The sequence below is a fragment of the Mytilus edulis genome, chromosome 7 (assembly GCF_963676685.1).
Source record: "Mytilus edulis chromosome 7, xbMytEdul2.2, whole genome shotgun sequence".
Taxonomy (NCBI): domain Eukaryota; kingdom Metazoa; phylum Mollusca; class Bivalvia; order Mytilida; family Mytilidae; genus Mytilus; species Mytilus edulis.
Window position 1 is genome coordinate 19834394 of NC_092350.1, and position 21773 is coordinate 19856166.

The 21773-nt window shown below is 32.0% G+C and overlaps 1 protein-coding gene across 1 annotated transcript; it reads left to right on the top strand.

Moving 5' to 3' along the window:
- Nucleotides 1–225: 225 nt before the first annotated feature.
- LOC139480956 (protein draper-like) lies at nt 226–18468 on the top strand. Its single transcript, XM_071263948.1, has 12 exons — nt 226–480; nt 5743–5831; nt 7446–7580; nt 9480–9614; nt 10291–10425; nt 10820–10954; nt 11470–11610; nt 12115–12249; nt 12863–12961; nt 15095–15182; nt 15757–15818; nt 17015–18468. Exons 1-12 carry the CDS (start codon nt 386–388, stop codon nt 17308–17310), a joined length of 1545 nt encoding a protein of 514 aa, XP_071120049.1. The 5' UTR covers nt 226–385; the 3' UTR covers nt 17311–18468.
- The last annotated feature ends 3305 nt before the right edge of the window (nt 18469–21773 follow it).

Below are 21773 nucleotides of genomic sequence, written 5' to 3' on the forward strand. Positions count from 1 at the left end.
TAATAAACAAATCATTGTCCCAGCTGATAATGTAAACCTCGAGTTTGTATTTTTCTGATAACCACACTTTTTTTATTTAAATTCGTAACTTTCAAATAAAAGTTTAACAGTTGATTATAGAATGGAAGATAAGATACCTATTTTACAGGGAGAGCAAAAGTCACTGGAAGTGATTTTTAACCTTCTACACAAAAGGTGTATACACAAAGTAAGATAACTTCCTGATTAAACTTTCTTTAAATAATTGAAGTGTATCCTCGGATGTGTACCGGAGTGGTGTTATCCTTTTGATCACATTAAATGTAAAGGATGATAGGGTTGTTGTTGTGACAATCCTGATTCATCTTAGTACATCACTACTTCCGTCTTCTATGATTTTAACACAATGTTTAGGTATTATGTGATAATTATTTGTTGTATTATTTCATCCTTACTTTCTGCCATCACTGGACCTGGAGACGGAGTTTGTCCAAAACCAGTGTAAGTATTTTGTTACATAGTGAAACATTAAATTTTAACTAATTATAAATAAGACATACAACGCATCACAACTATTAAATTTAGACCAAACTAGCTAAACAGTATACATCTGTGACGTTCCCTTGTCACCATCTTATGGTGTTTATATATCTCAACTTGTACGATTCGCTCGTGTATGTAACAATGTATTAGATTTTAGCGAGAGAAATTTATGTATTACTGAAAAATTATTACACCAGGGTTTTCGATATCACAAACTGGTCAAAACATTTACTAAATTTTATCACCGGTATAAGGAAATAATTCGTAAATATAACTCAACATGCAGACATCTTATACGTTCAGGTATTTCACATCCAAAATTTTATGGAAATATTCTTTATAAAGCACAAAAATGTCAGTATTCTCCTCAGAAACTAACAAAACCTTTAAATAGACTTATTAAAAGGGGATATAGTTACGATATTGTTGTCAGGTCATTAAAGATTGCATATTTTGGCTTTAACATTGATTCACTGATAGGGTCTTTGCATCGGAACTAAACACATTTACTTCTAAAAAAACAGTTGTTGGCATGACACGGGTTATGTTCTTCTCATATATTTTATGATAGTATGATACTAAACCCCTAACGGGAGGGATTGTACCTGATTTTCATATGATGAAGACATAATCTTTCAATCAGTTTAATTGAGGTCTGGAGCTGGCATGTCAGTTAACTGCTAGTAGTCTGTTGTTATTTATGTATTATTGTCATTTTATTTATTTTCTTTTGTTACATCTTTTGACATCAGACTCGGACTTCTCTTGAACTGAATTTTAATGTGCGTATTGTTATTCTTTTACTTTTCTACATTGGCTAGAGGTATAGGGGGAGGGTTGAGATCTCATAAACATGTTTAACCCCGCCGCAATTTTGCGCCTGTCCCAAGTCAGGAGCCTCTGGCCTTTGTTAGTCTTGTATGATTTTAAATTTTAGTTTCTTGTGTATAATTCGGAGTTTAGTATGACGTCCATTATCACTGTACTATTATGCATATTTTAGGGGCCAGCTGAAGGACACCTACGGGTGCGGGAATTCTCGCTACATTGAAGACCCATTGGTTGCCTTCGGCTGTTGTTTGCTCTATGGTCGGGTGGTTGTCGCTTTGACATATTCACCATTTCCTTTCTCAATTTTATCTGTATTGCCCGAGGATTGACAAAATTAAACCGCAGCTTTGTATTATAAAATATTTGTTTGTTTTGTACATTTAGATGTCAAGAAGTTTAACATGTACTTCGTAAATCTAAATTGACGCTTGAAACTGTAACTTTACATTCTAATTTTGAGTTCATATATATAGTATGACATGAAAAAGTGTTATAAAAGTTGTAATGAAATTTTCAACATACCAACATCCAAAATTGTATCATTTACAATGTTGAATACATAATAAATGTAAGAAGATATGGTATGATTGCCAATGAGAAACTTCTCAACGGCACCAGAGACCAAATGACGAATAAGGTTAGCAATTATAGGTCAACATACGGCCTTCAACAATGAGCAAACCCATATCACATATAGCAAGCTGTAAAAAGCCCTAAACTAATGACACGCTAGCTGTTAACCAATTCAAACAAAAAACTATCGACATCTAAGCTGCATGTTCTGTGAACAAAAGACTTATATGATATACAGCAACAAACGAAAACCACTGAATTACAGGTTTCAATCTTTGGATAAACACTGACATAATGGGGCTTTGACATGTTTGCAGACGCACCAACCCTTCTCTAAACTGGGACAGTGGTGTAATAGCGCAAATAAAAGACAAACTTTCTAAAGATATCCCATTTCAAAATGTTCAAATCATTATGGATTATAACGATGAATAAGCATAAGTTTCAATGAAAAAAAAGCACAGAAAGTTAAAAGGAAAATGACATTCTAAAATTATTAACTTAAAATCTGCACCAGAAAACGATATTTTTTGGACATCTTGAAAATGGCAATGATTTGATACACCCCCTAGATCCGCCACTTTTTTTTTACAAAATAATGACTATTCTTACACTATGTCTTTATTGAAAAAGTTATTTCCTTTCTTTAGTTTTATAACCCTGTAAATTCGTGGGTTACATTAAAGTATGTTGGTTTTTTTTTTTTTTTATATAATTGACATTGTGTCTTCGTGCCCGTTTTTAATGTACGATACACATTTCTTTACACATGTCTACAGTTTGAAATACATACATGTAGTTAGACTGCCTAAGCAACAATTTACAATATCTATAGTAATCGTCCATTTAAACTAAATCATTTAATACATGTATATACGTTTAACTGTTAAAACTTCTGGCCAATCTTTTAAATTAGTAATCGTCATGAGGTCAAACTTTTTAAAATATCGATAAATGCTCCTTTTTTCTGACATTTGATTAAATAAAGATAAAGACACACTTCAAGTTGATATAATAAATTAACATACAATTTAAAACCATAGCAACGCAAATATTTGTTTACATTCTTTAAAAAAAGGTTTGCATCGTCATTTTTTTCTCTTATAGTTTTTCCCAATTATAGAATGGATGTTATCTAGATTTTGATTGGTTAACATGTGACCATATCCGCACATAAATGATAAACAAACTTTTAAAAAGAAAGTCATACATTGGTATCATAGTTTACATGGTTTATAAATAAAAGAACCAAACAATTTAAAAAAAAGATCCGTCTACTTGTCAGTTTTCGAGATATAAGCCATTGGAAATTTTGCGGGAATTGATTATCTCTAGATTTTTCATACGTTTACCAATGGCACCTTTTTTGTTTCAAAAACAACGTTAAACTAACAAAAATTCTGTAAGATTTTCAAATATGATTCCGAATATCTGGCAAAAATAACAAAACGATGTAAGATTCTAGATACAATGCCATGTCAGAGCCTTTAGTTTTTTCTTGGTGTTCCAGTAGATTATGACTGTTGTGGTTTTGACAAATCAATACAATAAATCAAAAGATCAAATGTATCTCATACTCTTGAGTTCAAAACAACCACAGATTAACAAAAGGGACTCCCCCTAAACATTTTAAAAAGTTATCGTCTCTTCAATATGTTAATTTACCTTTTTTTTTGCCTATTTGCACTTTACTACTATAACATGATAGCCATTACATAAAATCGAAATTATGTGTAAACATTTTGAAAGTGGGGCGAAAGATATCAGAGGAACAGACAAACTCATAGAACGAAAATAAACTTACAACGCCATGGCTAAAAATGAAAAAGACAAACAGACAAATAATATTACACAAGAAACAAAAAAGAAAACTAAAGACTGAGCAACACGAACCCAACCAAAAACTGGGGGTGATCTCAGGTGCTCCGGTGAACCTGAAAACTAATTCATTACAAATCTGTTATATATATAGTGCTTGAAGGACATGGGGAATTTTAAACAAGGGTATTGTATTCGAATAAAGCTCTTATATGCTTTGACAACACATACATTTATAGCTAAATTTACAGAACGATACATATATTATATTCATTTAGAACAGAAATTCCTTTGTGCTCCACAATTAAGGGTTTAATCCTGACTAACATCAACTCAGACTGGTACAATGTAAGGTGTTGTCTCAAAAAACGTTATGGCAGTTCTTAGTCGAGTCTAGATTAGAAAAAAATCCTGTTACTAGTAGCAATTATTTATACTATATAAAAACATTATATGAGAGAGAGAGTGAACAAAATTTGGAAAAAGCTCATTTAAACCTTGTCGTAATAAGATTCGTTTGTAAACAGTCAGTTTGGATTCCCATCACAACTATTCATATTTCTTAATAGATCTTAATACGAAGTCGAATGCATAATTCTGATAACGATTTATAATCTTCTTTATTTTGTAACCATATCAGTTTTTGGTCGAATCTAGATTGAAAAAATTCCTGTAGCTTTTATTTATACTGAATATATATATAAAAAACATTATATGAGAGAGAGAGAAAAATGGAAACAGCACTTCACAGTATACCTTGTCATGATAAAATTCGTTTGTTAACAGTAAGATGTGACTTTTACGTTTTACGAATTAACATGCTGTATTATGATTGCAAACACGGATCAAATACGATGTATAAAAAAAGTTGTACGAAAAATACTGTGGACTACATGTATATAAAGAGGAACCCCAGTTATCTTCGGACATTTATCGCATATAATTAAAAGTCCCTTTAAATTTTGAATTGTCATTATTTCCAAATACAACATGATCATTTATCTATATAGTCAAAGTTCGTGCAGAATAATTATACTTATAGATAGTACAGGCGTCACACTAAGATAGACAAAAATATACTAACAATTTGTTGACTTTAACAGGATGTCTATTGTAGAAAAGAAATAAATTTGAATCCTAATCTAAAATCTCTCTTCTTTGAAGAAAACAAAATTAAGTGATTTTTCAGTTTTAATTTATGTTGTAAAGTAAAATATATAACATACATAATTGTATGTAAGAAGTTTTCACCTTATTAAGTACGGTCGTGTGGTTTTGGTTATTGCTTCCTGTTGCAATGTTACGTAAAAGCGAGTACAAAAGTAAACAATATGTAACACAGCTTTCAAGGATTTACGAAATGTAGCCATTTGGATATGACGCCATTTGTTAAAATAAGCCGTGACCATCTTAAAAAAATGGATTTTTTTATGGCCAGCAGCTGATTTTTTTGGTTATCTATTAGTCAACCTTTCTACCAAAGTTCATGCTTGTATCAGGATTTTTACAATTATTTCCATAATATATCTTACTAATACACATAATTCTCTTAATCTCATCATAAACAGCTACTTAACCTGTGTAAATTTTGTCCCCCTTGATATCTCAATATTACCCAACAACTCTATATTTCTATTTTGAAAAAACAGATAACAGTTTGATTGTTAGGCTATAGATTAGCCGCACATACATGTATATTCGGATAAAACAATATTTGATATATATATATCTATTCATTTTATTTTAGTTATACACATGAAGTAGTATGTACTGCATTTAAAATTATGTTTCAGATTTGGCCGGTGCTTCACATTTGGTCAACCGAAATCCTTATAGATCGTATTTTTTTACTGTATAGTTTTATTCAAATTTGTATTTTAGATATTGTTTATGAAGACTTGCGTTGGATTTACGTAGATACATACAAAAAAATCAGAAATTATACACGGGAGAGGGTATTAATTTAAAAATAAACCGGACTGTTCTTATCTATTGCAGCACGAATACAGTAGGAAATAAAACAACAACAACGACAAATTACTTCTGTTGTAAAGGATATACAGAATCTACAACAGGAAAATGTACAGGTATATATAGTGAACATATACAACTACGTTTGCTGTGTTATTATGTATTATCTTGGATCTTCACAGGGGATATAGGCAGATAGTCACTGTCAGTGTTGTATGCCCTCTTGGTCATCAGACGAAGGGTAATAAGGCAGAGAACAGAGGAATATTAGCCCATATCCAATGTGAAGCCATAATGATAAACTGGAGTGTCCTAATATTTAATACCATCCTGATCTTTGTTTTTGTTCAACTGGTATAAAGGCTCATATAGCCTGTCACGGTAACGAATCAAATGCTGGATTAGCCAAGCAATTTCACTTTAGTAATATATTTTCAACACGATACTTTTACAGTAAATGCAGAAAATACCCAAGTGGAAGAAACATTGCTACTCATGAGTAAACTATTTGATAGTTAATTCTTTTTCGCTCAAATGAGCTGGCTTTTTATGCACCTTGTATACTTCAATTGTTCGAGATCAAAAGCAGGTTCTGAACATGAAAAATGTTCCTTGTGCTTTTCTTCTTGTGTTTAATAAAATTTATATGAGATTTACTTCATTTGAAAAACTAAAATAGGTCGCTTGTATATGAGGGGATAAATTAAAAAAATAATGCTAGTTTTGAGATAACTTGCTATTGCAAAAACTTACTATATAACGTCCAACGGTGAAAACAAATAGAAAGTTTAGATTCATTCTATATTTCACAAAATTTAAAATAAGCAATTATATGACATACGTGACAAAGTTGTAGCACTGTTGTACCACCTTGAAGTATTATAACATCATTGTCATATATAAATAATGGTGCAATATGAACGTTGGGTGTTGAAGATGACAAGTATACCCATTACTGCAGTTACATTGTGATAATGTTCTTCATCTAGATGAAAGGGGTAGGTCCAGCAAGACCCCTTTTTGGCCCCAAAATATAGCAGTTTTTTCAAAATTGTTAAAATGTATACTTTTAGTTATTTATTGGACAGTAGAATGCTTCTGCTACATAAATACGGGCTTTTTTTTTGACAATACGATGCACATATATAGAGTACTAGCACCATTAAGTCATGCTAAATTACTGAAATCTTCACAATTCTAGCATTTTGGTTAAATTTTAGACGGTTTCCGTGTAAAACGAAAGTGGCCGCATTCGTGTTCATCCAAAATATTTAAATGTAAGTTGTATTTGATGATAATACATAACATATATAAAGGTTGAGGATGAACACGGATGCGGCCACTTTCATTTTTGACAAAAACCATCTTAAAAGTGACATTTTTCAGCATATTTGGTAAATTTTTCATATTTGAGCTTGAATCGGAGCGTTTTTAATGACTAAATTAGTTAAAATCTTTCACATAAATTAATTGAATCAAATAAAATAGACACTTAAGTGTTTAAAAAGTGGTCAACATCTTTCGTCAGATGAACCTGAAATTTGAGGCCAAAATCGGTCCTTACCGGACCTACTCCAAATTTTACAAATATTAGAAAAACAAAATTTCAGAAATACCTTTTTCTTTTTCAGTGAATAGAATCAATAAATATAGAAAAAACTCCTGTTCATGTTTCAAAACTAGATTTGTTTTTGGCAAACACTATCAAAATAGCCATTTTGTTTTTTCAGCATGCACCACCAATAAATTTGGAGATAACTGTGGTAAGACATGTAGCTGTGTCGCGGGAAATACTGTAACCTGTAACCATACAAACGGAGCATGTACATGTAAACCTGGATGGGAAGGAACAACATGTAGTCAAAGTAAATAATTTGATTTTTCCTATGTTTACTTGTAATAGTTTAACAGTTTTCGTAAAAAAAAAAAAAGACACATAACACTTTATTTACATGCATTAGATACGACAATCGTAATAAATATGATGGTGTAGTTATCAGTATTAAGATTTATGTTCATCGAATCGATGCACTCAATACATATGCTATAGCTGAATGTGTAATTAAATGAACAAATATTTATCTATTATGGACAGTCATATAAAAAAGAAGATGTGGCATGAGTGCCTATGAGACAACTAACCATCAAACAGGGCAAGTCACAATATAAACAAGAATGTGTCCACAGTACACGGATGCCCCACTCGCACTATCATTTTCTATGTTTAGTGGACCGTGAAATTGGAATAAATTCTCTAATTTGGCATTAAAATTAAAATGATCTAATCAAAGGGAACATGTATACTAAGTTTCAAGTTGATTGGACTTCTACTTTATCAAAAACTACCTTGACCAAAAACTTTAACCTGAAATTTGCACTATCATTTTCTATGTTCAGTGAACCATAAAATTGGGGTCAAAACTATAATTTGGCATTTAAATTAGAAAGATCATATCATAGGGCACATGTATACTAAGTTTCAAGTTGATTGGACTTCAACTTCATCAAAAACTACCTTGACCAGAAACTTTAACCTGAAATTTGCACTAACATTTTCTATGTTCATTGAACCGTAAAATTGGGGTCAAAACTATAAATTGGCTTTTAAATAAGAAAGATCATATCATAGGGCACATGTATACTAAGTTTCAATTTGATTGGACTTCAACTTCATCAAAAACTACCTTGACCAAAAACTTTAACCTGAAGCGGGACAGACGGACGAACGAACGAACAGACAGACAGACGGACGAACGGATGCACAGACCAGAAAACATAATGCCCCTCTACTATCGTAGGTGGGGCATAAAAAGCAAACCATTATAGGTCAAAGTACGGCCTTTAAGACGGAGCACTGGCTCACACCAAACAGCAAGCTATGAAGGGCCCCACAATGACTAGTGTCAAAATTGAACCCTTGTAAAACTAGAATTACAATTAGTTTCTCCGGAAGGATAAGCGGTTTTGCTCCACTATGACAGGTTTGGTTTGTTTTTTAATGTATAATTTTCAGGATTTAACAAAACAATTAAAAGCAATTTTTCATCAGACAATATGTTCTGATAATGGATAATTCTATATTAAATATTTGTTTTGTACTATTTTTTATGTCCCATTTATGGGCATTATGTTTTCTGGTCTGTGCGTCTGTCCGTCCGTCTGTCCCGCTTCAGGTTAAAGTTTTTGGTCGAGGTAGTTTTTGATGAAGTTGAAATCCAATCAACTTGAAACTTAGTACACATGTTCCCTATGATATGATCTTTCTAATTTCAATGCCAAAGTAGAAATTTTCTCACATTTTCACAATTCACTGAACATAGAAAATGAGAGTGCTGATGGGGCATCCGTGTACTGGGGACACATTCTTGTTTTATGCTCAATTATTCATGTTATGGTGTTGTATACTTTTTGGACGTATGTTTTGTTTGATCGTGTTTATTGTAAAGTTTGTCATAACCATTATTGGATCGCTCATTATTGATATGTTCTTATATATGGCGACATAATTATTTTTTTTCAACATTACGTATAACTCGGTTTATGTAGTGTGGTTGTAGAAATTACCATGAAACGGTGCTTGTGGTGTTCAAGCTGAAGGCGATTGGCCTGACCCAACGAATGCTTCTTAAAAAGAGGGCTTTTGGCTGTCAAAAAACAAAACCACCCGGAATCCAGACCCGTACATGTAGTGGTTTACAAGAACTTGTTATCTGCATGATCGTTTTATAGTAGTCTTTTTAAGTTAGTTTGCGTCTTCTTTATAGAATGTTCTAACAATAAATATGGTGACCGATGTTCAAAATCCTGTACATGTAATCCTGGAAACACAGACAACTGCCGGCATACTGATGGTGATTGCACATGTAAACCAGGTTACATTGGAGACAATTGCGAGAGTGGTACGTTTTGCAAACAGTGTATGCTTATTCACTGATGTGCATATATATAGCAGAACCTTTTCATTAGAAAAAGAAAACAAAAATATAAATAATAAAGCATACGAGACATAAAAAAAATTGCATTAAGCAACCCGAATTTACGAATAGAATCAGTGAGTTAAAAATGTCGCTGTCATTTATATGAACACTCTTGAATTGCATTTAAAAACAAAATTTTGCAATTACACTTATTCTTCAAATACATGTATTAGTAAATAAAAGTCAGTTTATCACAAATTAGCCCACTTCTGGTCACGTAAAGTTGACAACTCTATACGGAGCGAGGTCGCGGGGTTAACCTTATATCAGAACAGAACATAACTTTCAGTTATAGTTGTTTGTAGAAATTACTATTATTTGAAAATCATCCGAGCAAGAATAACGCTCAAAACAGGAAAAATAAAGTAAGATAATCAAATCTTTACAAAATGTGAGTACACGGATATCAAATGATTGAACTATTTGGTACATTACCACTTTTTCTTAATTTTAAAAGAATTTATGTTATTTTTCTGCAAGTGCTCTTGAATTATGAGACAGTATTTTAAATTTCTGAGGATGTAATGTGAGACCATTTTCCGGTACGACAAAGATGTTTATGTGAAAATATTACATAATTCCAACCTGTATTTTACAGACTGTCCATCATGGAAATTCGGACAGAAATGTCTAAGCAATTGCAATTGTCAACGGACTACGACATCGTCATGTCAAAATACTGACGGGACATGTCTTTGTATTGCTGGTTACCAAGGGTCTAAATGTGAAGCTAGTGAGTATAATCCTAGTAGGCATTACAATCTAAGAATTTCAGATGCGACAAAGTGCTATAATGCTGTGGCTGAAAACGCACATACTAAAATTCGAGATATGAAGATTTTAATCGCGATAGTATTAGACTAAACAATAATACATTTAATATCAATAAAAATGAATGGAAATTTGGGTATGCGTCTTGATGAGGCGGAAAACCGACAGAACACTTTATAGAGGGCAACATATTATGTTCTTATGATCAACAATAAAACGCCTCCTACACAATATGTCAAGCTCAAAAAAGTATCACGAAACTTACAATCATAAATTTGAAAAAGATGTTTCTTTTGAGTGAGCTGTTTAATTTGTTTTAAGACGATTATTTGTTCAATTAATTCCGTTTTCTTTAGAGTGTCCTGAAGGAAAATATGGTTTAAAATGTTCTAAAAACTGTCCATGTTCGACGCAGGGTACTAGAACATGCCATCATATAACTGGAGCATGTACTTGTATGCCAGGGTATATCGGAACCACCTGTGATCAGAGTAAGTATGACTTACATTCACGTTAGTAAACTCACCAGACTCAAGCTGGCAGCCACTTTTATCGGCCAATCAAGACAGCAGCCACTTTTTTTCCAGCAGCCAACTTTGTTGATATGTCTAAAAACCAAAAAACTGCATAAGACCCAAACGTTCCGAAAATCGTTCAATCTTAGTTTTAAACTCATCACAAAGAGCATTTTAAAATCATACATGTATAGCTGAGACAAAAAGAACCTCTTTGTACTTAAAAATTCAGCTTTCAGCTATAAAATTTCTAATCCACATTGTGATCTTACCTAACACTTTAGTCTATAAAATATACTCTCAGAATGCTTGTTAAATATGTTTTATACAACAAAACATCTTTATACGTACATGTAGCTAAGATAATCGAGAAAAAAAAAAACCGAACCAGAAGGCGAACAAGCATCCACGAGACTACGGATTGAGTCTGGTGTTTAGTTGTTGACAAACCATTCATTGAATTTAATTATTTTCTTTTATCCCTTTTACAGTATGCCCAAGAGTTAGTATGAAATACGGAAACAACTGCTCACAGAGTTGTCAATGTGACGAAAATAATACAGCCAACTGTTTACATACAAATGGAAACTGCCTTTGTAAAACAGGATACATCGGAAAACTTTGTGAAAGTGGTAATTATTCTAATGTACTTTGTTAAACGAAGACTTATATGAATTGGCTTCGTTTTCCATTAAATATGTGTCAATTCTCCCTCTTCTATAAGAGGAATTAATTGATAGTAACTGTAGTTCTAACTAATTTTCCACACCTTACTAGTATTTCACTCTTTATCAAACGGATAATTAGTTAATACTTAGTAAATGGAGGGTTCTTATATGTACGGTAAAATGATCAAAATGGAATTTTTGAAAATTGTAAAAATTTAGATTTTTAACATTTATTTACATCTTCGTCGTATGCAAGGATACGGATATCCGACTATACGAATACATTTGTAGATGTATATATTTCATTGGTACTAGTATTCTTGTCAATAATGTAATAAACATTTTCTAGCTGCGTTGAAGACCCATTGGTGGCCTTCAACTGTTGTCTGCTCTTTGGACGGGTTGTGTCTTTGACATATTCCTCATTACCATTGTGAATTTCTCAATTGTATAAGAATTATTTTTCAGTGTGTCCTGATATGACGTATGGTAATAACTGTTCCAAAACATGTGTATGTCCTAGAAATGCCTTTGATGTATGTAATAATGTTAACGGAGACTGTATTTGTAAATCTGGATGGACCGGAACAACTTGTAATCAAGGTAATTTATTATATAGTAGTCATATACGTTTGCAATTTAGTTTTCGATAGGTTTCCATTTGGCTTAAAATCTTTAACATTTGATACTACGTTTAGCCATAATTAGAATGCAGAAAATGTAATTTCAAAATAACAATGTATAAATTTCGATGCAAACACTTCTCTTTTCTGGGTTTCATCAGGAATCATACTGTTGAAAGACAGAGATGTGTAAAAATGTTGAAACGTAAGAAGATATATGACCAGAAATGGATCTTTAATTACTATATATATATAGCTAGTTACCAAATCATCTAAGAGTAACTACACCTGACGGAGTTGGAACCTCGATTATTTACATAGAAATTTACGGCACTGGTAACTGAGCTGATGATACTCTCGGGGACGAACAGTCTGCCACCAGTGGTATCGATCTTGACTTGAAGCAGAGCTAGTAAATGGAAAACACACTCAGTACTTTTGTTCCACGGTAACATGAGATTAAGTTATTATACTATCTATCCGTCAAGCGTTTCAACGTCAACATCAATTTTAAAATAAAGTCATGTTTAGGTGTATGATCTGAAAGTCTGTTGCTTTAATTAATAAATGTATAATATTGTATGTTTGGTAAGTTTGTAAACCTGGAACCTTTGGAAGTTACTGCTTTGGGAGGTGTAAAGACTGTGATACGTGTAATATCCAGACAGGAGAGTGTTCAGCAATAAAAACAGGTATTTAGAGAAAGCTATATTTGATAGACCTTTAGGTACCAAATCAAACCATGACCAAGTTTTGATAAATAACAAGATTTTTTTCTATCCTTTTAGGAAGTGTTCTTTAAGGCACTCAGTATTTCGAGAAAGCTATATTTGATACGAACTTTATTGTCCAGATAAAAACACGACCTTGTTTTGACAAGTACTGACACAAAAAAAAAGACAAGCTAGAGTGTTCTCAAATTGACAAGCTAGAGTGTTCTAAAAAAGACAAGCTAGAGTGTTTTAAAAAAGACAAGCTAGAGTGTTCTCAAAAGACAAGGTAGAGTGTTTTTGACAAGCTAGAGTGTTCTAAAAAATACAAGCTAGAGTGTTCTCAAAAAGACAACCTAGAGTGTTCTCAAATTGACAAGCTAGAGTGTTCTAAAATAGTCAAGCTAGAGTGTTCTTAAATTGACAAGCTAGAGTTTTCTAAAAGAGAAAAGCTAGAGTGTTCTAAAAAAGACAAGCTAGAGTGTTCTCAAAAGACAAGGCAGAGTGTTTTTAAATTGACAAGCTAGAGTGATCTAAAAAATACAAGCTAGAGTGTTCTCAAAAAGACAACCTAGAGTGTTCTCAAATTGACAAGCTAGAGTGTTCTAAAAAAGACAAGCTAGAGTGTTCTTAAATTGACAAGCTAGAGTGTTCTAAAAGAGAAAAGCTAGAGTGTTCTAAAAAAGACAAGCTAGAGTGTTCTCAAAAAGACAAGGTAGAGTGTTCTAAAAAAAAAGGCAAGCCTTGATAGCGGGCTATGTTTGATAGGAAAAAGGAACAAAATTCGGATTAATTGATTGATTATAATTGCTTGCTTATCGTCAAATGACAAATGACAAGAACACATTTTATATATCTGCGTGATAACTATCTGAAACTTTATCAAATACAGAAGCATAATAATAATTCTGTTTCGGGTATAATGTATTGCAAAATATCTTTTCTTATCTAAATATTTGTTATAGCTATACATTGTATATGATTGTTTTTATAGCTATACATTGTATATGATTGTTTTTATAGCTATACATTGTATATGATTGTTTTTATAGCTATACATTGTATATGATTGTTTTATAGCTATACATTGTATATGATTGTTTTATAGCTATACATTGTATATGATTGTTTTTATAGCTATACATTATATATGATTGTTTTATAGCTATACATTGTATATGGTTGTTTTGTCATATGTACTTTATAGCTATACATTGTATATGATTGTTTTTATAGCTATACATTGTATATGATTGTTTTTATAGCTATACATTGTATATGATTGTTTTATAGATATACATTGTATATGATTGTTTTTATAGCTATACATTGTATATGATTGTTTTAATAGCTATACATTGTATATGATTGTTTTAATAGCTATACATTGTATATGATTGTTTTTATAGCTATACATTGTATATGATTGTTTTATAGCTATACATTGTATATGATTGTTTTAATAGCTATACATTGTATATGATTGTTTTAATAGCTATACATTGTATATGATTGTTTTGTCATATGTACTTTATAGCTATACATTGTATATGATTGTTTTTATAGCTATACATTGTATATGATTGTTTTATAGCTATACATTGTATATGATTGTTTTTATAGCTATACATTGTATATGATTGTTTTTATAGCTATACATTGTATATGATTGTTTTATAGCTATACATTGTATATGATTGTTTTATAGCTATACATTATATATGATTGTTTTATAGCTATACATTGTATATGGTTGTTTTGTCATATGTACTTTATAGCTATACATTATATATGATTGTTTTAATAGCTATACATTGTATATGATTGTTTTGTCATATGTACTTTATAGCTATACATTGTATATGATTGTTTTATAGCTATACATTGTATATGATTGTTTTTATAGCTATACATTGTATATGATTGTTTTTATAGCTATACATTGTATATGATTGTTTTATAGCTATACATTGTATATGATTGTTTTATAGCTATACATTGTATATGATTGTTTTATAGCTATACATTGTATATGATTGTTTTTATAGCTATACATTGTATATGAATGTTTTGTCATATGTACTTTGAAGTATGTCTGTGTCTTGTATTGTGCAGGTAGTCTGGTCGCCATTGTTATCCTTACTGTTTTGTTGGCCATTGTAGCTGTTGTTTTTGTGTTTTATGTTGTACGAGTGAACAGAGGGTAAGCTAGCTTCTTTGATTTAAAATAAATTAAAATCATAAATATTGAATTCCCCTCAAATTAGGTATTGTTAACTAGTTGTGTCATCAGAAAATATATTATGAATAAAACACATCAACGATAACAGGCTTGAAATTGGAAATTGTGTACGTCAGCCGTCCATTTAGTCTACCAAAAACTCATCAGTGACACTCGAGAAAAGAAAGTTTAGGGCAGAAAATCCGAACAAAAAGTTAATACTTGAGAACTAGAGCTATGCAGCACAAATCCAAAACACTTGGAATAACACTTATAAAAGGAACATTGTATGTGTTGTATGGAGTAAAGCCATATTTTTAAAAGAAAATGCCAGACTCTCAACCACCAAATTAAAGTTAATAATACGTTAGTATTCAGATTAAACTCTTCGACAGAATTTAAATATAGCATGCATGTGCTAATTATAAGATAAAGCTTTTGCTATTTGGAAGTCGTGTGTGTTTCTAATGTGTAACAAATGGTTTTATAACTTTTGACACACCCTATTTTTGACTTAAAGATTATATATTTGTTTCATTTTCATTTTTTATAACAGAACTGGAACATCGGGTCTTTCCAACAAAAACAAACTGATTAAACCCAAATCAAATAAGAAACGTAAGTTTAGTGACAAGTTGATGTACAGTTGATATTACTAATATGTCAAAGTAATTGAGACGATGTTGTAACTTGATCAAATGTTACATTAAAATACAATTTATTGTACCCTTGCTATGTTATAACGGTATTGTATGCCTTTATTATCATGACTTTTTGTATCAAAGGATCTTGTATCGGAACCACATGCATTTTTTGCTACAAAAACATGATAGTTTCAGTAGTAATTTAAGGGACGGTCATATAGTTTTAGTCGCCCCCTGACCATTCGCACAATCAACGGTCATATAGTTTCAGTCGCCCCCAGACCATTCGCACAATCAACGTACATTACAACTAATAGATTTCTGTGTTATCATTATGTCAATTAATATTGTAATTATCATACAAGAACATAGATAAAACAAGAACTATCTTTAAAAAAGATATCCGACGTATTTAAATTTGAGTATATGTTTAAAACTATCATTTCGATAACCTTCAGAAGCACAAAGATACCATTTAAATAACGTTTTCTCTGTTTGTGTTCAGTATTCTCGGTCCTCGTATCTTTCTGTTTACATTCACCAAAACCCCGCGGAAATCTCACATGCGTAGGTGCGTTCTAAAAGTCATGTACGTTCGTACAACAAAGTTTACATTAAAAATTATATAATTGTCCAGACTAAACAGCTGTCACGGATGCAAAGAGCTATTGAGAAAATATTATTTTAATAAAAGTATAAATTTTTGTAAGATCTAGTTCAAATATTTATAGTTTTTCACTTGCTTTCCATCACGATATAATTAACGAGACGTTTTTTTCACACACAACCAAATCACCCACCATGACAGCATTTTGTCCAATCACAGAAAGGATTTTCGAGCATGCGTATTCTGTTGCCATAGTTAAGCGTCCTTAAGTTCAAAGGGCACAAACCGAAACTATATCGACTACGTCGGAAAAAGATGTGGTATGAGTGCCATGGCAATGAGATAACTCTGCACCCAAGTTACAATTTAAAGTAAACCGTTATAGGTCTATTAATTAAAGTAAACCGTTATAGGTCTAAGCATACGGCAACATGACACAAATCAAATAATGTCAATTACATGTATTATGAATGCAAAGGACAATTCCTTATAGTGTTATCAACACATTAAAGCATTTTAAGAAGGAAATTTAACTGACAGCTATATATGTCTTAATTTTTCAGCTAACAAAACCGTGAGTGAACCAATATCACCATCGTTATATTATAACACCACAGATCTAACCTACGAAAACTCAAAGCCTGATGTGAAAACTAAACCAAACCTAAATACGTATGAACCGATGCAACCACAGTCTGAATACGAGAATTTTGTAGTTTCTGAAACGAAACCAATAGAAAAAGACGATGTGCAAGAAGACAAATATGAATCGCTCCAAGACAGACAAGATCATGCTTATGAATTATTCAGTAAAAAAGAGGAACAACATAACTATTCATTTCTTGGCGACAAAAATTGAAATTTGTGTACTTTTATCATTTTCGCCATTATTTCTTGATACATGCATATTGGTGGACTTGAAATGACATATTTCGTACAAGGTGCAAAGGAAGTACCAATGTTTAATATGTCATTGGAGCGTAAACAAGTTTGATGTATTCGTGCATTAAATTGAAAGGGTTGTTTCCGTGCGATGAACACACATTGGCATATGTTAAGCTGATATTGTAGATATAGTCCCCTCGTGTTAAAAAAAGCACCTAATTAACATAATGTGTAAAACATATTGAAACTCTATTGAAACAGTGACAAGACAGCGATTTTCACATGTGTTTAGCATATCACATCTTGAGACATATGTTAAGCATAACTCATGTGTGTGTGAAGTGTTAAGAATATCACATTTTTGTGACATGTGTGTAGAATATCATATTTTTGTGACACATGTTTTGTACATCACATTTTATGGCGTATGACCTGAATCTTACATATTTGTATCATGCTTTTTGTATATTCATTAAACCATGCAGTATAAGTATAAGCTTTTCAAAAAAGCTTAGATGATATGTGATACAACTGAAAGCATCTACTAATTATTTTTGATAATTAGAAATTCAGTTTTTCTTCACAAATGCTAAGATGAGATTAATCTGATGAGTCAATCCCATTCAAACAAAGTTATATAATGCGTTCATTCACCGCTGTCCCAGATCAAGAGGCGCCATAAACATGTTAAAGCCTGCCACATTCTGTATGTGCATGTCCGATGTCAGGAGCCTATAATTCTGTAGTTGTCTCTTGTTCCTGAATATCATATTTGTTTTTATTTTATTGATTTGTACATAAATCAGTTCGTTAGCTTTCCCGTTAGATTTTTACACATTTAACATGCCTGGCCTATTATGGCTTGCAATGCGATATATATGGATTTTTCCTCATTGTCGAAGGCCGTACTTTTGACCTATTATTGCTAATTTCTATTTTCGCAATATATTTTTTAATGTAATTCACAAGTATTTACTAGAGAGAGAGAGAGAGAGAGAGAGAGAGAGAGAGAGAGAGAGAGAGAGAAATGTTCATATTTAATATGTCTTTGATAAACTCTTTTATTGTTCTACCAATCCCATTTTTTTCGTTTTCTTATATATACCTTGAATAAAAATATACTTTAAATTTTTTAAATGTCTCACTTCTTCACAGTCTCTGCAGTGCAGACGACAAATGTGCAGTCTCGAAATTTTTCTGAAAACACCACTTCTGTTAGTCAAATATAATAGTAGAACATTTTGATTAAATATATGTTCTTTGGACAAGACAAGAGTTAAGCAATATACTATGAAGACAACTGAAACATTCATATCATTGATTTTCTAACTGTCTATTATATTTACACACTAATTTGTAAAATGGTCTTCCGATAGATATTGATGTAATTTAAACTACAAGCATTAGCCTTTCAAAAAGGGCTAGTCGACTCTTAGCTGATGAAAATGGAAAGTGCTCTCGCTTTGTAGATTAATTCATTTACTAGGATAGTCACGTGCATCAATCAACAAATTTTACCACATACGTGAGGTCACACGTTATGAAGTAGTATATATCGTTTAACGTTGTTGTTTACGAAACTCCAGAAGATTCGACTATTTATAGATAAAAGTTACCTGTGTACCAATATCATGAATATGCATGATTAATGACCAGGCAAAATTTAATTGCTAAAATAGAGAGGACAAATCCGATACTCTACGGGATTGAAGGACATTAACTAGGTTTGGATTGTCCTAACCAATCAATAAACTTTGATTATTCACGTCTCGTAATATCTATCAATCAGGTAGCAAGAAAAATTCACGCACTGACTGTCCATCGTTCAATTCTTAATATCGACTCCTAGGAGTCGCTAGGAGTCGATAATTATGTGATGTAAATGATTGCAACTGTTCCTACAACTTTATCAGTAATAATCCAAAAATAATCCGAATTCTACTTTCACAAGTTAATTACAGGAATATAAGATAAAATGAACAAAAATCATGAGAGATCACGAAATAAACTTTAATATCAGTTATAGAAATGAAAAATCTTATGTAGACAAAACGTTTGGTAAAGGAAAAAAGTTACCAAGGGGCAGTACAAAAGTCGATGAAAGACTTTAAAAACACACAAAAAATGCCAAGAGAAACAGTTGAAGAACAAAGGTTTAAATACTTAAAAGAAAATAAAAAACACCAAATTTGATGGAATTTTTTTTTTTTTAAAATGAGGTGACTCAGATATTCCTTAAGGGTAAAACAAATTAAGTTCCGAAAATAATGGTATCGCTGTGTTGTTCATGACATGTTAACAGTCCAATGATACGGTACGTTTTCAAATCGGACATGCGTGCGCAAATTTTTTTTTTTTTAAACGGAAAAACTCTGTATTGCTCGAGAGTCATATATGCGTACGATTGACTTTGTCGGAAGACTTCATCAAAGAAACAACCAAATCAACGGAACAATCATTACATACGGTACTTATATATGTATATGATAAATATTCAAGAACCTGATCTTAAATTTTAAAACCAAAAATAGTGTATTCCTGTGTTCTGATGCTTGCGAAATAGAATGTGTTGGTATGATAATTCAGCTCGAACAGACAGCACTTATGATAAAACAATAAGTTGATGATTTCCACACTGAATCCATGCATTCGAAAACAAAAACTAAGTATTAGAATTTTAAATATGAACTAGAAGATGTGGTATGCTTGCCATTGAGACAAATGTTCAAAAAAGTTCAAATGAAGTAGCTGATAGTATTATTACAGGCAACCGAACTGCCATCAACAATGCGAAACAATTTAATTTAGATAACTAACTGTCTAATTTGTAATATAATAGCAATTTACGAAAAACAAATATGAAGGGCACGAACCAATGACAACCATTGAACTATAATAGAATCCTGATTTGGGACAGGCACATAAAAAATCTGGCGGGGTTAAATGTGTTTGTGAGCGCTTATATTACACGGACGGCATTAAAAGTTATTCACTTTGATACTTAGTTAACAATAGTCTAAAATCTAAAATGATACTGATTCACTTTATGACATTATTAAAACCGTGATCTGACACTATTAAATATCTGCATGTCTCTATATTCAGATCATCAGCTACCACTTTGATACAGCAATTGTCTGTATAATACGTATATTATTATTAACATCAACGTATTCCTAAGTACATCTATATCTCAACTGTCCTCAATGTACTTCTCACTTCTAACTGTTATTTATGTACGCCACTATTTTGTGCTCTGAAAAGGATTGAAAGAAAGCTCAATTCCATATGATGATTAATGGTTGTTTATATTATGATAGAGAATTGATCTGAGTCAACCTCTGTTGATGTAATTTATCACACAGATTCATAGAAATTGTTTCAACCATATTTAAAAAATTGTTGTTGTTTGGAAGTATTATAGAACCCACTAGTATTCTGCAGTCAACGATTATTCAATTTGGCTTAATGTTTCTCTATTTTGAAAATTTGTTTTCCACTGATCGATCCCAATTTTATTTATAACAGCCTGTTTTAATAGGGCATAAAAAGTCCTACGGACCCCTTCCAGAGATGGACATCTAGTTAGGAAATGTAGAAGGTTTTCTTCCTCGAGTTTGCAAAGCGGGCAAATTGGGTCTGCACTTCCTATAATAAATTTAGCTTTGGTTGCTTGTAAAAGGTAGGTCCCAGTTAGTATTCTAGCTTTTGTTATGGCTTTCTTTGTACCCCCCGGAATTTCTGTTTCTGTTTTCCAACAAACTGGATGTATTTCTCCTATATTGATAATGTCAGTACAGAGCCTAGTCAGAGTTGATATCTCCCAATCGATACGATATTCCCGTGCTTGCATTTCCTATCATGATTTTCTTGATAGAGGGTTGCTGCTCACAAGGAAGCTATTAAACTAAGAGTTCCAAATGGTGAAGTTGAAATCATCCCTTCGTAAATTTTACGGACGCCATCACGAGTTGGTTGACCTTTATGGAATAACCGTTTCACAAATGATATCGGATATGTACCTTACGTGGTAACAACAATCCCCCGTTCCTTTTCATGAATGTGACCTACTGATTTAGACTATTTACCGGATTTGTTATAACATAAGCAACACGACGGGTGTCACATGTGGAGCAGGATCTGCTTACCCTTCTGGAGCACCTGAGATCACGCCTAGTTTTTGGTGGGGTTTGTGTTGCTTATTCTTTAGTTTTCTATGTTGTGTCATGTGTTCTATAATTGTTTGTCTGTTTATCTTCTTTCATTTTTAGCTAGGCGTTGTTAGTTTATTTTCGATTTATGAGTTTGACTGTCCCTCTGGTATCTTTCGTCCCTCTTTTAAAGTGAAAATTCAGATTTTTTTTGATTTTTTTATTGAATTTGATGTTAAGGACTTCAGAAACGATGCTTCAACAATTTTACCCGCTTCAATCACTG